This window comes from Oryctolagus cuniculus, chromosome 6, assembly GCF_964237555.1.
Source record: "Oryctolagus cuniculus chromosome 6, mOryCun1.1, whole genome shotgun sequence".
Lineage (NCBI taxonomy): Eukaryota > Metazoa > Chordata > Mammalia > Lagomorpha > Leporidae > Oryctolagus > Oryctolagus cuniculus.
This window is the reverse complement of record NC_091437.1, coordinates 150,744,211-150,761,588: the sequence shown is the minus strand read 5'-3', so window position 1 is coordinate 150,761,588 and position 17,378 is coordinate 150,744,211. Positions and strand designations below refer to the sequence as shown.

Below are 17,378 nucleotides of genomic sequence, written 5' to 3'. Positions count from 1 at the left end.
TCTTCCTAAGGAAACAAGCTTTGAAAATACAAAGTCAGTTGTTCTGGCATACTAAAATTAAGTAACTTCCAGAAAAGTTTTTTAAAGCAAAATTATTACTGTGTTTTCATAAAATAGGTGAAAGGATTTTGAGCAAGCATAATTTTCTGGTTTTCTTTTTTTTCCATATTTACCAAATTAAGAATGCCTCACTAGGCCAGCACCGCGGCTCACTAGGCTAATCCTCCGCCTGCGGCGCCGGCACCCCAGGTTCTAGTCCCGGTCAGGGCGCCGGATTCTGTCCTGGTTGCTCCTCTACCAGTCCAGCTCTCTGCTGTGGCCAGGGAGTGCAGTGGAGGATGGCCCAAGTGCTTGGGCCCTGCACCCACATGGGAAACCAGGAGAAGCACCTGGCTCCTGGCTTCAGATTGGTGCAGAGGCGGCTGTGGCGACCATTTTAGGGGGGTGAACCAATGGAAGGAAGATCTTTCTCTCTCTAACTCTGCCTGTCAAAAATAAATAAATAAATAAATAAGAATGCCTTACTGAGGAGTAAAACTACTACCCCTCAAACAAACTATTCTGTCAACTAAATGCTTAACATTTGCAAATGTAGAGGAGAGTTACTTGGTAGACAGGACATGCCCCTGACTACGGAGCTTCCATTCTGATGGTTGTTCTTTATTCATAATTAACTCTGAAGCAACTGTCACACAGGGAAAACTGTGTTTCTTGGCTGGGTAGGGACTCAGGTGAGAAAAATGGAATCATACTAAAGAGGCAATGATTATTTATTAGCCACAATGCAATTTGGGTACATGAAAGAACAGGCAACCAACCCAATCCACTGGCTCTCTCATTTCTACAGGCACACCTGCTTCGGAGGAGCAGACTTGGTGGTTGCTCCTTAGCCTCACAGGGGTCTGCTTTCCCATCACCAAAGCAAGTCTGGAAGTAGTAGCCCAGGCCCACATGATGGCTTCCCAAAGTCCCAACTGCTTCCTTCCATAATCAGACTGGGCTCCATCTTTACAGAGGTGGCTAAAGCCAAGAAGTGCCATCTTGGACTTCAAAACCAGTCCAGAGAGCGCTGTTGAGAACTTCACTAGCAGAATAGGGCAAAAGCCAACAGGCTCTTTCAGAAAAGCATGCAACCTCATTTTGGAGTTCAAGATTCAGATAACGTCCCTCTCAACGAAAGAGCCAAAGCTTGCTGAGTTAAATGTCACTGACTGTTATGAGACTGCAAATGCCATTAGATTGGCACAGCGCACTTTTGATAAAGTGCAAGGGTGAGGGGCAGAAAGCAGAGAGAGACACCGCTTATCCGCAAATCCCTACTCTGCCCCTGCGTAATTGCCGCCCAGGAAAAGCACTTAACTTCACTAAGCCTCGGTTTCCTCGCGTGCAAAGCCCCTATGATATAGGCATATAGCCCCTATGATATAGATGGGATTACATTGATTACATCTGTGAGCTGGAGACCACGCCTTCACCCTGCCCCCTATGATCTCACGCCCCTACCTGACCTCACCTGTACACCCACCTGCCAGTCAGACTGTGTAACCACGCCCTTTTGGAAGTGAATAAAAGGCCTGGAGCACAGTGGGCCTGCCCTGGCTGTCCCACGCCTCCGGGGGCCCAGCCTTCTGGCTGCCGCTCTGCCTCTGCTTTCCTGCCCACAACAGAGCACCTGTGGGTGAACTTGTTCCACACGGCTCCCGGCCTGCTCTCTGCCTGGTATGGACCCAACGTTAAGTTTCTAGACTTTTCTCTCCTAAATAAATCCCTCACTTTCCTGTGTATTTCTCTCACTGAATAAATGCTAAAAACTATACCAGGTTGCCTGTTCTATTTATAAGCAGCTGATATATAGAATTCTTACCTAAATATACGGCAAGAACCTTCAAAATTTTGAGTAAACATCCCTGAATTCACCTACTCCACAGGCTCACCTGAGATATCAATGTAAAAATGGAGCCCTGCCTACCACTTGTGTCTGGCATACTCCACTCCTTACCATCGAATATTCCCACGTCTTTGCCATCATCACCAACTCTGGCATCATTCAACACACATCCTGCCTGACCATAGTAACTGAAGGCTTTATGCCTGGTAGCTCCAGAGAAATAAGAAAAACAACACAGAAAGAAAACTCAAAACACCTACCACCAGGGGCCGGCATTGTGGTGTAGTAGATTAAGCCGCTGACCACAATGCCGGCATCCCATATGGGTGCTGATTCAAGACCCAGCTGCTCCATTTCCAATCCAGCTCCCCGCTAATGCACCTGGGAAAGCAGCACAAGATGGCCCCAGTACTTGGGCTCTTGCCACCCACATAGGAGACTTGGAAGAAGCTCCTGGCTCCTGGCTTCAGCCTGGCCCAGACCCAGCCATTGTAGTCATTTGGGAAGTGGAGGGAAGATTTCTGTCCCTCTAACTCTGCCTTTCAAATAAGTAAATAAATAAATATTAAAAAAAAATAAAACATGCCTTCCAACAAGGTTTTCTCATCTATTGGACCCTTGAACAATTCAATATATAGAATTTTACCCATGTCCCTCTTGGAGCAGCCATTCAGCCTAGCTGTTAAGATGTTCGTTAGAACCCCATGTAACCACTTTAGAGTGCCCGGGTTCACTACTCGGCTCCAACTCCTGACCTCACCCTACTGCTAACGCAGACCCTGAGAGGCAGCAGTGATGGCTCAAGTAGTTGGGTTCCTGAACTGCACCTCGGGTTCCATCCCCAGCCAGGACTAGCCACCGTGGGCATCTGGGAAGTGAATCCATGGAACGAGAGCTCTCCTTCTCCATCTGTGTTCTGCTCAAATATTTAGTGAAAATCTGATACATTTTCAATCCAAGTGTACATAGCTTTTCCATGGAATTGCAGACATTCACCAAAATTCTGCAGTCCACCCGTGAGCTTGCCCTGGCACAGAGGCATGAGGGGAAAGCAGAGCCAAACCCAAGGGGCAGTAACATTTTAGGAAAGGACCATTTCTCAAATTTACTTAACTAATTGTTAAAGGTTACTAAAATCAATTACTTAAAGATGACGTTAGTAACCATAATACTCATAAATTAAGTCAGTACATTCTGTACAGGAAAGCAGCAAAGCACAAAATCAACGTAAAACCTAGAGAAAAAAAGCTCCAGTGATCTGAACATTTTTCCAACGTAACAAATTTCATTTTCCAATTAGGTCAAATGAAGAAGGTGTTACTAGAATACCAACAAATTTAGAGACAAACTAATAAACATGCTGGCCCGGAGTCTGCCTGCCTCGACACCACCGGCGTAGTTAACAAAACACAAGTACAGGCGATCATTTCAAATAAGCCAGAGTAGAAAAGGGCTAACCATCTGGGATAGGAACTGGGAAAATGTAACCAACAAGAAACAAAATCAAACCCTCCAGCAGCCCTAACGTTCTTGGCAGCAAGAATCCCCTTCACTAATCACTTCATAATAACCGCAGTGAGAGAACTTCAGTGCAGAGGGAGGGAAAGTTACGCCTCAGTAATAACTACTAACTAATTCATCGAAGTTTATTCTAATTCAAGATGAAATTGGGCAAAGCAGAAATCTGCCCAATCTTACAAGGCTACAAGGAAAAGAGCATTTTTGCTATGAAGATAGTTATGGATAGCTCCACGTGGGTCTCTGCAGTTTTTTTTCTTTAAGTTTTCTGTATGTATTTATTTATTTGAAAGGTAAAGTGACACAGAGAGAGGGAGACAGAAAGAGAGAGAGACAGATAGACAGACATCTTCCATCCACTAGAGCAGCCATTACTGAAAACAGTATAGAGATTTTCCCTTAAGTTAAAAATAAAACTACCATATGATCCAGCCCACACTGGGGATACATCCAAAGAAAATGAAATTGGTCTGCTACAGTCCCATGTTTTCAGCAAGACTATTCACAATAGCCAAGAAATAGAACCAACCTAAGTATCCATCAACTAATGAAGAAATAAAGAAAACGCAGTATATGGACACAATGGAATACTAACCAGCCACAAAAAGGAATGAATCCTGGTCATTTGCAGCAACATGGACAGAACTGGAAGGTGCTATGTTAAATGAAATAAGCACATACTCCATGATCTCACTCATACACAGAATCTAAACAAGTTGATTTCACAGAAGTCGAGAGCAAAACAGAGGTTACCAGATGCTGGCAGGGGGAGTGAGAGTGCAGAAAGGCTGGTCACCAGGTAGTAAGTAAGACCAAAGAAGTCCTGGTGTTTAGTGCACAGCAGGGTGATTACAGATAATGATAAGGAATTATATACTTCGAAAAAGCTAGAAGAAAACAGTTAAAGTGTTTTCACCCCAGAAAACTGGTCAATATCTTAAGAGACAGACATGCTTACCCTGATTTGAATACTGCCCAATCTATGCATGTATTGAAACTTTACATGGAAACTCGTGAATATATACAATTTTTATGTATTAGCTAAAAGAAAGACATGACACTAGAAAAAATGTACCATATTAAACACTAGTTTTCACTGTAAGAATTTTGAGAAGTTTTGTTTTTGACAGAAATTAGCCTTGAGAAACTCATTTAATTTATAATTAGTTATGATTCGATTTCTTAGCAATTATTTTATTGTATACTTGGAAGTTCTTTGAAGAGGAAAAATATACCAAATACTTACTTGTAAATATAATGAAGTTTTCTTGAGTTTTTAATTAAGTACATTTTAAATGGATAAATTATGCTTTATAGTATATAATTACATTAAATCAAAATATTTCTTGATTTAAAAAAATAAAACTCGCCTAATAAGCTCTTGTTGAATCACCCCAGTGGGGGTTGCCCTAGGCTTGCTTTCTGTGGAGAATGTCTCATGTCATCCACTTCCTGCTCATAAGCACTCTAATTTCATAATCGAGTGGCGCTCACAGTGTAGTCCCTGGGACCCTTTCAGGGGGTCTAAGGGTCAAAACTAGTTTCATAATAATTTTAAGATGTGATTGGTTTGGTTTGGTTTGGTTTCATTGTGTCAGATGATTCCCCTGATGGTATGGAAGCAATTATGGGAAAAAATGCTGGTGCTGCAGTGTAAACCAGAGTGGCAGCAGCGAGTTGTGCAACATGAAGTCACTGTTCTCCCCATCATGTGGCCAAAGGAAAATGCCAGTTTTACTTAAGATGTCCTTGATGAAACAGTACAATGTATTAGATTTATTAAATACCAATCATCAAGCACAAGTCTTTCAATACTGTGTGACGAAATGCTAAGTATGCATAGAACACTTCTGCTGCATACCAAAGAATGCTGACTACCTCAAGACAAAACTTCGTGTAACTATAGGAGATGCAAGCTAACCTGGCTGCTTTTTTCATGGAATACCCTTCTGAATGGAAAGTTATTAACAAACTGCGGTTACTCAGACCTGGCGGGTTAAGAAACAGGCATTTGGCCCAGCAGTCAAGATACCCGTATCCCACACCTAAGTATATGGGTTCAGTCTCTAGCTCCAGGTCCCGACTCTAGTTTCCTGCCATTGCAGACACCAGGGGTTAGTGGTTACAGCTCAAGTAATTGGGTTTCTGTCACACAGCTAAGAGACCTGGACTGAGTTCCCGGCTCCTGGCTCTGGCCTCGGCCTAGCCCCAGCCATTATGAGTATTTGGGAAGTAAAGCAGAAAAGGGAGCTCTCAGTCTGTCTCTGTTTCTCTGCCTCTCAAATATATAAAAATAAAAAATTAACAAATTGAGCTTGTTATTTAAAAGATAACCAATAGTACTTGTTGCTAATGATGATAATGTAAGTTTTAAAGAAAAAAGCCCAATTTTGAAAAATTTATGTTCACCAATAAAAATTTGAGAGTTTGTGACTTTTCTCTTGAGAACAGTGGTGATGTTAATTATCTGTGGCCTTGTAATTTCTTTTCCACTTCCCCATTGCTTTGGCATTTTAATACATGCTTATCTTTCTACTAAGAAGATAAACTGTGAGAAAGGACAAACTACAGAACATTTTTTTGTGTACTCTTTAAAACCTAAACCTGGGGCCGGCGCTGTGGCATAGCGGGTAAAGCTGCCACCTGCAGTGCTGGCATCCCATGTGGGAGCTGGTTCGAGTCCTGGCTGCTCCTCTTCTGATCCAGCTCTCTGCTATGGCCTGGGAAAGCAGTAGAAGATGGCCCAAGTCCTTGGGCCCTGCACCCATGTGGGAGACCTGGAAGAAGCTCTTGGCTCCTGGCTTCGGATCAGCGCAGCTCTGGCCATTGCAGCCAATTTGGGAGGGAGCCAATGGATGGAAGACCTCTGTCTCTCTCTCTCTCTCTCTGCCTCTCCTCCTCTCTCTGTGTAACTCTGACTTTCAAATCAATAAATAAATATTTTTAAAAATTCTTTCTTTGGGTCTGCTGTGTATCTCACTTCCCATGTTGGATCATTCTCTCCCTTTTTTTATTCTATCAGCTAGTATTTGCAGACACTATTTTTTTTTTATGTGACCCATAGAATGGCAGATGTCCTAAACAGCACTCTGGCCTCAGAATCAGCCCTTAAGGCATGCGGATCCAGCTGAAAAGCCCATGAGACTATTTCAGGCATGGAAAGCCAAGACACTCTGGGGAAAAAAAAAAAAAAAAAAAAAAAACCTAAATGAAAGATCTCTGCGAGTGAGATCCCAGTGGAAAGAATGGGTCATCAAAGAAGGAGGTACCTTTCTCTGAAGGGAGGAGAGAACTTCCACTTTGACCATGGCCTTGTCTAAATATGATCAGAGTCGGTGAACTCAGGGGGCTTCCATAGCCTTGGCAGCTCATGACAAGAGCCTAGGGTGATTACTGAGGCCATAAACAAGAGTGTCAATTTGTTAAGTCAACAACAAGAGTCACTGTGCACTTACTCCTCATGTAGGATCTTTGTCCTTAGTGTGCTGTACATTGAGATTTAATGCTATAACTAGTACTCAAACAGTATTTTTCACTTTATGTTTCTGTGTGGGAGCAAACTGTTGAAATCTTTACTTAATGTATGCTAAACTGATCTTCTGTATATAAAGAGAATTGAAAATAAATCGTGATGTGAATGGAAGGGGAGAGGGAGTGGGAAAGGGGAGGGTTGCAGCTGGGAGGGACGTTATAGGGGGGAAGCCATTGTAATCCATAAGCTGTACTTTGGAAATTTATATTCGTTAAATAAAAGTTTGAAAGCAAAAAAAAAAAAAAATTCTTTCTTTTAACAAATATTGAATGGCTGCCTCTGGCCCTAATGCAGGAGACAGCACTACAGTCTGTGAGTCAAATCTAGCCTATTGCCTGTTTGTATAAAGTTTTTTGGACCACAGCCATGCCCGGTCATTCATGAACTGTCTATGGTGGGTTTGCACTACAATAGCAGGGGTGCAACAGAGCTGACTCAGCCCCCAAAGGTGAAAGTATTTGCTACCTGAACCTTTACAGAATAAATTTGCCAATACTTGCTTTAGAGCATGAATCTTTCACAAAGTATTCACAATGCTCTTTAAATTACACAAGATATATGTTGTATTTTATACCAAACCATATTGCTTATTTAAAATAAAACCAAAAAAAAGTATGTAGCTAAAGTACTCAGAAATGTTAGAAAAAATACAATCCCTGGTTGGGTGGTGGTAGTGGGCAGGGAGGGTTCCACTTCTTCTCTCATAAGACTGACTTTATAATGGCTTTTACCTAGGCCTGCCTACTAAAGCCAAATACCCATCACCTCCAAATACACTACAAATCAGGCTAGGTCGTGTTCAAACTTTCAGAGATCATTCACTAAAAGGATTATGGGTAACCTCTGCTGCAGGCCATGAATGGAGAACTGGCAGGGAACTGGCCCCCCACTCGTGAATGACTACAAAGCTGGACAAAATACATAAAACGAGTGCTTTCAGACAGTTTAACAACAGTTTAACAACAGGTAGACCAGGACTACAATTACTGCAGAAGGGGAAATAACAGACACAAGTCCTGCCATTGCCCATCTCCCTGCACAAGCCAGGAGCGACCCAGCACAGCACAGCAGTCTGGAAGGGCTGCTGAGACAAGAGATTGAACTTCCCAGAGGCCAAGGCTGAAGGGTTGTGTAAGCCAGAGCACAGAGAGGGAGCTACGCAAACACAGAGCTCCAGGAATCTGCCCTGGGAGGCCCTATAGTCTGATGTTGAATCCTAAACTGCTGAGGAACCATCTCTGGAAGCTATAAAGTGGACAACTCCCCAGAATCACCCAGGATTGGGAAACGGTAACATTTCACCTGGCAGGGGTGGAGCTCTCTCATGGAAGGAAGCCTCAGGACAATCAATGAAGACACTCCAGGGGACCATATTTTGTAACAAGGATAAACGAGCCCTAAAGTAAAGGCCACACTAAAGCCACCCTAACAAAGAATAACAAGAAGCCTGGAAAGGCTCAGCCTAATCCACAAATCACTTAGCTGCTGGCCAAATCAATTCCAACAGTCTTTAAGGAAGACTACAAAATCCAAACACGCAACACATAATACATCCCATGTGCATGTGAACAAGCAGCAATAGACAGAGGTGACAGAACTGGCAGACAAGGATATTAAAACAGCTATTATAGACATGCTCCATATCCTCAAGAATGTACTGGAAAGCATGAACATGAAAACAAAAATGGAAGACAGAAAAAAAAAGAGATTCTGTCTAATTCTTTGTTAAGTTTTCAACAGCTGAAAAAGTATAATATCTGAAATTGAAAATTCACTAGATAGAATTAACACAAGATTAGACACTGCAGATGATAAGACAAATGAACTTGAAGACAAAGCAACAGAAACTATTCAAACTGAAGCCAGGGGGTAAAAAAAACTGGAAAAAATAGTCAACTAGGCCCCACTGACTTATGCAGTAATATCAAGCATTCTAACAGACATGTCATTGGAGTCCCAGAAGGTCAGAACACAGGGCATAAAGAATAGTTCATTAAACAGTCACAGAAATTCTCCCAAAATTGATACAAACTGTAAGCCCACAGATCCACAAAATCCAAAGAATATTTACTGGACAAGATGAGCAAGAAAATCACACCAAGGCATATCACAAATTGCTCAAAATCAGTGCCATCAAACACAAAACAGAAAGATTATGTTGCTCCCCTAGCTCCTTGTGTAATACAGAATAAAAACAACTCTAACCCAAAGAAAGTTAACAATTTCATTCTAGATCTTATGCTTGAAAAAAAATATATAGGTAAAGTTAATAAAAAATGAACTTTTCTCACTTTCATAAAGGCCTTCCTTTGCTGGTATCCTTAGCACATGCTTAGTTTATCTACTGGGAACCAAACATGAATATAGTAGAGTTAAACTACTGGAAAAATACCAGTACCGTGGTACATTTATATACCTTACAGTTCACAAGTGCCACATACTTTGGACTGAATACTCCTTTTAGGTCAGGGACTTTCTCATGTGTCTTTGCCCATGAATTTCTAGTGCCCATGAACTTCACTGCTTGAACATATATGAATGAGTCAATCTCATTGAATAACCATCCCAAGGATACTTCAACGGCACCCCTAGAGTAATGCCGCCATACAGTATTGCCTTCAAATAGAAGAGAATCAGAAAAGTTTTAGTAGTTATTACTTACTCTGGGTCTCCACAAGATCCAAAGCAACACTAGAAGCTGTGTCCATCCCAGAGCTGATACAGGACTGGAAGTTTCTTAAGGAGGAGAGAGCAGACTCTATACCACTGAAGGATATGAATCCAGTGGAGCCCGAGTTTGAACTGGAACGCCCTGGCATCTTGAAATTATTACCTAAGATGTTCAACACAACAAATAAGAGAACGTCAGAATGATAATTGCAGAGGAAAATAACACTACTGTGAACATTGCCATGACTGTATTCAATACCCCACCAATGCCACTCTTAACTACATCCTATATCCCTTGAGAGAAACTGAAGCATTGTGCCACCATCTGGGCCACCAAACACAGATGCATGCAACATACGGGACAGTAACTGTCTTCATTTCAGAATAGGAAGAATATCATTTTATTAAAAAAAAAAATCCTTTTTAAAAAAAAGATTTATTTTATTTGAAAGGCAGAGTTACAGAAAAGCTGAGAGAGACACAGAGAGAGCGGTCTTCCATCCACTGGTTCACTCCCCAGATGGCCACAATGGCCGGAGCTGCACCAATCCGAAGCTGGAGCCAGGAGCTTCTTCCAGGTCTCCCACACGGGTGCAGGGGCCCAGGGATTTGGGCCATTTTGTACTGCTTTCCCAGGCCATAGCAGAGAGAAGGATCAGAAGTGGAGCAGCCAGGACTCAAACTGGCATCCATATGGGATGCCAGCACTACAGGCAGCAACTTTACTTGCTACACCACAGCACTGGTTCCGGAAGAGGAAAATAAAAAAAATAAAAAAAAATAAAAAAAAAATAAAAAAAAAACGCAACCTTGATTCTCTTAGGAATTCAACAACAGCACAATTCTTAAAAGCCTTAAACCTTAGAAAAAAAAGTAGACCGTCTATATGATGCAATTTTCTAAAAAAATGAAAAGAATCAATGAAAGTTTACAAAGGGAGGATTTTAAAAACCTACAATTTTTTAACTTAACTGACAAAAATACATATTGAATTCTGAAAACTGTAAAAAAAATATATATTCCTGACAGCTCCTTTGGGTGCTAACAATCAAGTTCATAGATTTGGTGAGAACCCAGATTCAGTAAAATCTGAATTTATATATAGATTTCTTAACTTGTGATAGGTCATCTACTATGAGTATCACGATTTCAGTCATTACCTTCATATTAAACATTCCCTAATTCACACTTCAACTACCAGCTCTTTCAACTCCGGACCACTTCTATAAAGCATCCTTCAAGAAAACAAGTTTGCTTAATTCAGAAATCATCTGAAATTCAATAAAAGCAACTAGAAAAGTACAGAGAGTTCACACAGGCTTAAAGGGATGGGAAAGCTGTTACTTAGGGTGTATAGACACACAAACAAGGAAACTGTCTTGGAACCATGAATTCAGGTGTTACCACATTAGCACTGTGTGATCACAGGCAGACCACAAACCCTCTCTCTTTCTCTGTAACTCTACCTCTCAAGTAAATAAATAAAATCTTTAAAAAATAAACAAAATGAATGAACTGTGTGTGCTCCTAGGTAAGACCAACCATACTGCTCTTCCACTTAGCCACTAGATCCTGTTCCTCCTTCCTTCCTATAGAACACAGTCCCAGCAACTATCCCAGCTTCCCCACATCATCAGCAACTCTTTCTTGTCTCCTGGGAAACTGCACCTACACAGTGCCATTGATGCAGATATTACCAGGCCCTAGTCTCCCCATGACCTACCCTTAGCAAAAGTTTCCTTGCCCTGCATTGATGATTATAGATCAACCTCTTTCTAAAGAAATTAACTCAGCAAATTGAGAGAGTGGTGATTTAGGTCTGGTCAGCCCCACAGGGTCCCAGATCCCAAGAATCAGGTCATCTATCTCCTCTACAGGTGACATCTTGATGCTAGCCTCTTTTTTTTTTTTTTCTTTTTTTAAACAGGAATGCAGGCCCTGAGCAAACAAATCAACAACCCACTGTGTATAGCTCCTCAACTGGCTGCAGCCCACTCGGTCACCATCAAAATTCCCAAAAGAACATGATGGCCACCCTATCACTAATCAAAGGAGGACCACAAGCATGGCAGATCAACCAGAGACCAGCTCATGCACTATCAACCCCAATTTCAGTCTGTAAGATTCTTTACCCTCAACCCCTGTGGAGTCTGGAAACTGCTAGCTGCCCTTTCTCCTCACTCTGCACTCTGGAAAATAAATACCTACTTTCTTCCACCACCCCAGTGTCAGTGACAGCTGGGGCACAACAGGCTAGGTTTTGAGGTTCTACCACATTCCCTTCAACAGACAGACTGCTGACTGCTGCTTTTCCTAAAGAAAAACACCCTACCGCATTCCTCCCACCTCTCCCTCTGGGTACTACTCCCACTTCTCTGCTCACCCTACTAGCAAAACTCCTTTATAAATCCATCTGTGTCTGTTTCCAAATCCTTCCCTCCCATTCTCTCTTGAAAGCAGTCCAACCAGGCTCTGCTCTCACTCCTACCCCTCAGCCAACACTGCTGCCATCAAGGGTACTTCTGCAGCCACTATCTCTTCCACGTAGCAGCCGATAGCACTGGACACAGTTAATCGCACCCTCCTTTCTGACCCACTTTCTGCACCTGCCTCCCCTGCTGTTCTTCCTACTTCATTGACTAGTTTCTCATCCTCCTCTGCTGGTTCTTCTCTATCTCCTTGAACTGGTTTTTTTTTTTTTTTTCCCCCTCCATCTTTACTCCAATCAAGTACAGTACTGCCTCAGGACTTCACCTTCTCTGTTCTCTCTGCCAGGATACTTGTCCCCTACAGCCTCTACACTACATGGCCAACTCCCACACTTCCTTAAGACTTTTTTCACTTTACCGTATCAGGTAGGGCCTCCCCTGGCCCCCCTATTTAAAACAGCAAGCTCTCCTATTCTCCACCCCACAGGTACTCCCTACCCTTCAAGTTCCTCTGCTTTATCTGTCTTCCCAGCAGTTGCTGCCAACAGCATTCTCCTATTTATCAGCTCCATTGTCTCCAGTCCCCAAGTGCTTTAGATTCTTAAAGGCAAAGACATTTTCTGTTTTGTTCACTGCTATATTCCAAGCACCTAAAACAATGCCTGGCACACAGTAACCATTCAATAAAGATTTGCTGAAAGAGTGAATGAGGGAAATACTATCCATGTACCTAGCACATAGAACAGCACAGCTCCCCCCTGCCCCCAATCCTAAAGTCAGCATGCCCATGGATCGGCACTCTGACCTCTTTTGCCCACCCTCTCCTACCCACCAAGTCTCCTAGCCATGCCAATCCCATTTAAATACTACCACTCCCTTCCCTCCTGACCTACCCCCTTCCCAAATCCATTCTTCTTGCATCCTGTTCCATCTTATGAAATAGAAACTACATCTTTGTCAGCTCTGCAGTTAAAATATCTCCAGGATTCAGCCACTGTCACAGGTTCTAACCCCACGGCCACCCTGATTCAAGCCATCATCTCTCTTGCCTTAATTATTCCAACAGCCTCCTCCAACCAGGTCTCCCATCTGCCTCTTCCACTCAATTCTCAATACAGCAGCCACAATGATCCTCTGAAAAATGTACATAAGCTCTTGTTAAAAACCTCTAGCAACTTTCTTGCCTCTCTTAGATTTGTATAAAAGGCCAAGGAGTTTTACAACCACCACCACCAACAGGGATTTCCGATATGGTCACTGACAAAGTAGCATCAGCACCACTCTGAATTTAAGAATGAAAGTCCTTAGGCCCCAATATTCTGTTTGAACAAGTCCTACCTATGGCCTGGATATGGTTTAAGTGCTTCCCCAAATGTTCATGTGTTGGCAGCTTGGTCCCCAGTGAGGAGATGTCAGGATGGGTGACCTTTCAGAGGCAAGTTCTAACGGGAGGTCCATCGAAGGCATGTCCTCGGAAGGGACTGTGGGACCTCAGTCACTCTCTGACTTCCTGTTTCAAGATGTGATCTCAGGGTGGATGCTGTGGCATAGCAGGTAAGGCTGCCACTCTCTCTGTCTCTCCCTCTCTTTCTCTGTGACTCTTTCAAATAAATAAAATAAATCTTAAAGCGGGGGGCGGTGCTGTGGCATAGCGGCATCCCATATGCACAACAGTTTGAGTCCTGGCTACTCCAGTTCCAATCCAGCTCTCTGCTGTGGCCTGGGAAAGCAGTAGAAGATGGCCCAAGTCCTTGGGCCCCTGCACCTGTCTGGGAGACCGGGAAGAAGCTCCTGGCTCCTGGCTTTGGATCGGCACAGCTCCAGCAGTTGCAGCCATCTGGGGAGTGAACCAGCAGATGGAAGATCTCTCTCTCTCTCTCTCTCTCTCTGCTTCTGCTTCTCTGTAACTCTGCCTTTCAAATAAAAAAAAAAAAAAATGATGTGATCTCTTCCTCCCACATGTGCTCCTGCTTCTGTGATACTATCAGCAGTCAGCCCCTCACTAACTGACCTCACTCCACTGACCCAGTGGAACCACCCAATCCTGACCTTTCAGCCTCCGAAACTACGAGCTACGTAATTCTTTTCCCTTTATAAAGTTAGCCTGTCTCAGGCATTTCATTACAGTAATGAAAAATGGACTAATACATCCTCTATGTAACTCTGACAAAACCACACTGCAGTGTTAGCACTTCAGACTCACCTGATATACTTGTTAAAACGCTGACTGTTGGATCTCACCCCTATAGTTTCTGATTCAATACCTGTAGGAATGGACTTAAAAATCTGCATTTTAACAAATTTCCAGAGAATGTATATGCTGCTCATTGAAGAATCACACTTTGAAAACACCTGTTTTAATATATTTGGTCTGTGCCAGTCCTTTATACCCTAGGCATGCTTTCACCCTACAGTCTTCGTGCTTGTTGATGAGACAGACAGGGATGCCTGTATTCAAGTATTCAAGATAGAAAATAGGCCGGCACCGTGGCTCACTAGGCTAATCCTCCGCCTAGCGGCGCCGGCACACCAGGTTCTAGTCCCGGTCGGGGTGCCAGATTCTGTCCCGGTTGCCCCTCTTCCAGGCCAGCCCTCTGCTGTGGCCCGGGAGTGCAGTGGAGGATGGCCCAGGTGCTTGGGCCCTGCACCCCATGGGAGACCAGGAAAAGTACCTGGCTCCTGGCTCCTGCCATCGGATCAGCGCGGTGCGCCGGCCGCAGCGCACCGGCCGCGGCGGCCATTGGAGGGTGAACCAACGGCAAAGGAAGACCTTTCTCTCTGTCTCTCTCTCTCACTGTCCACTCTGCCTGTCAAAAAAATAAAAAAAAATTTAAAAAAAAAAAATCAAGATAGAAAATAAAAACCAGGAAGAGTCTTAATTCCCTGTTGCCTGTACAATAAAATTCAGCATCGTGAGTATCCAAAGCTTTCTACAATATAATGCAGACATGCTTTTCACACCAGAAATTCAACCTTTCCCCAAGACAAAACATACTTGTATATTCCAAGAAATCTTCACTATCTGACGCTCTAGAATAAACATAATGCAGTTCTGTCACAACCCCTCAATACAAGCTTGGAAGAGAACATGTGCCGTATTAAGACAATTAAAGCCAAGAACTAAGAAGCGAGTAGCAGTGCTGTGGTGTAGCAGGGAAGGCCACCACCTATGATGCTGGCATCCCACATGGGTGCCAGTTTGAGTCCCGGCTGCTCTACTTCCAATCCAGCTCCCTGCTACTGTGCCTGGGAAAGCAGCCGAGGATGTCCCTAGCACTTGAGCCCCTGCACCCATGCAGGAGACCAGGAAGAAGCTCCTGGTTCCTGGCTTTAGTCAGGGCCAGCCCTGGCCATTGTAGCCATCTGGGAAATGAACCAATGGATGGAAGATCTCTCGATCTCCCACCCTCCCTCTCTCTCTGTCACTCCCTCACTCTGAGTAACTCTCCCTTTCAAATAAATAAGAATAAATCTTTAAAAAACAAAAGATTCAGCTGAAACACTTAATAAAAAAAAATACAATCTCAGATTTTTTGATTCAGAGTCCCTAGTGGAGAGCAGGAGGAAACCGTTTGCTTTGTTTAGTTTTACACATTTCCGATGATTCTTAGGCTCAGTCAAGCATGGAGAACAGAAGTAACTGTGTCCCCACCCCCAATTCATACAGTGAAGCCTTAAACTCCAAACATATTTGAAGCCAGGAGCCCTTGAGAGTTCATGAGGTATAGAGGATGGGCAGTGCCCTCATAAGAACAGATGCTAGGGCTCACACTCTCTTCAGCACGGGAAGACACAGAGAGAAGGTGGTCATCCGCAAGCCAAGAAGAAAGCCAAACCAGGCTGGCTCTCTGATCTTGGACTTCAAGTCTCCAGAACTTTGAGAAATAAATTTGTTGCCTCAGCCATCCAGTCTATAGGCAGCCGGAACTAAAACACAATTATATAAAGGATTAATGCGAATCGGGATAAATAATAAATGTCTACTACATGGGAGCTACCCTTATCATTTGCCTGAACACAAAGCTCACGTTAGTCCAACAAATCCTTATTCTGGCAGAGAACTAGGGAAAATGTGGTCGTACCCTTCAGAACATACCAAGGAAAAAGATTAGGACTGAGATTGGGTTGAGGAGCTAAAAGATGGAGCAAAGAGATGGAGTAGAAACTTCTCTCTCTTCCTCCCAATAAGGACTGCTAGGTACGTAACTCAACAGCAGCCCCTCAGGTCTGACTCTAATGCATGCTGTGGTTTGGAAGTGGGTCGTCCAGGACAACACTCACACTGAGGTATAGTTCCCAGCGTAACAGTGTTGAAGCGCCAGGCCCTTCAAGAGGCATTTTGAGTCACGAGAGGGGCCAGTCCTCACAGATATTTTCCATTTGGCAGCAGATTGGTTTTCTTATCTCAAGATCAGATGAGGTCTCCAAATCATGGATTAGCTACTGAGAGTGAGCCGTCAGACAAGGAGCTTGGCTCCGCCACCTGCTCTCATTTCTGCTCGTCCTGAGTGACCCCTCGCTGTTGCGTGCCCTCCCGCCAAGAGGCAGGATCCACCACAAGGCCCTCACCAGAAGCTGATGCCAGCACCACGCCCTTGAGCTCCAAACTGTATGCTACATAAACCTCTTTCCAAACTAATGAGCCTTAGGTGTTTGGCTAGAGCAACACGAAACGGACTAGAACAGAGCACCCTCTTTGATCATGGTTATAACTGCAGTCTTGGACAGTTACTCTATTTCATTCACCACTACCATCTTGCACACTACTCACAGTGCTCCACGAACAGCAAACACACAACACTGTAAACTGTCGGCTTCAGACACCTGGCTCTCTCCTTTCACCCTCTCCTTCACAAACACCATTCACAAGCCCAGTTCAAGTCTTTGCTTGTCCTGCTCCCACTGTAAGAACATCTTCTTCTCTTTACTTCATCTGCCCATCTGCTGAGATCTCAATGTTTGTGTCCCCGATAATTTATATGTTGAAATCCTACCTCCAAGGTGATGGCGCTAGAAGCTGGGACTTTTTTTAATTAGAATCACTCTCATGAATGGGATTCACATTCTTAAGAGGCATTCTCCAGAGAGCTGCCCCGCCCTTCCATCACAAAAGAACGTGGTCAGAAGACACCATCTACAAACCAGCAAACAGGTCCTCAGATGCCAAATCTACTGCTGCCTTGATCTTGGACTTCTCGGTCCCCAAAATCGTGAGAAATAAATTTGTGTATAAATTACTCAGTTTGGGGGACAGCATTGTGATGCAGTGGGCTAAATCACTGCCTGCAACCCTGACATCCCAAATGAATGCTGGCTCATGTCCCAGGTGCTCCACTTCCAA

The 17,378-nt window shown here is 43.6% G+C and overlaps 1 protein-coding gene across 3 annotated transcripts in view; it reads right to left on the bottom strand.

Moving 5' to 3' along the window:
• Positions 1 to 17,378, bottom strand: part of NSMCE2 (NSE2 (MMS21) homolog, SMC5-SMC6 complex SUMO ligase) — a 249,982-nt gene that overhangs the window by 229,612 nt on the left and 2,992 nt on the right. For all 3 annotated transcript variants that reach the window (XM_002710541.5, XM_008255900.3, XM_070075483.1), the window contains exon 2: positions 9,601 to 9,771. In XM_002710541.5, coding sequence (XP_002710587.2) covers positions 9,601 to 9,757 — 157 coding nt within the window. In that variant the 5' untranslated portion in view covers positions 9,758 to 9,771. The remainder of the gene's footprint in view (positions 1 to 9,600; positions 9,772 to 17,378) is intronic.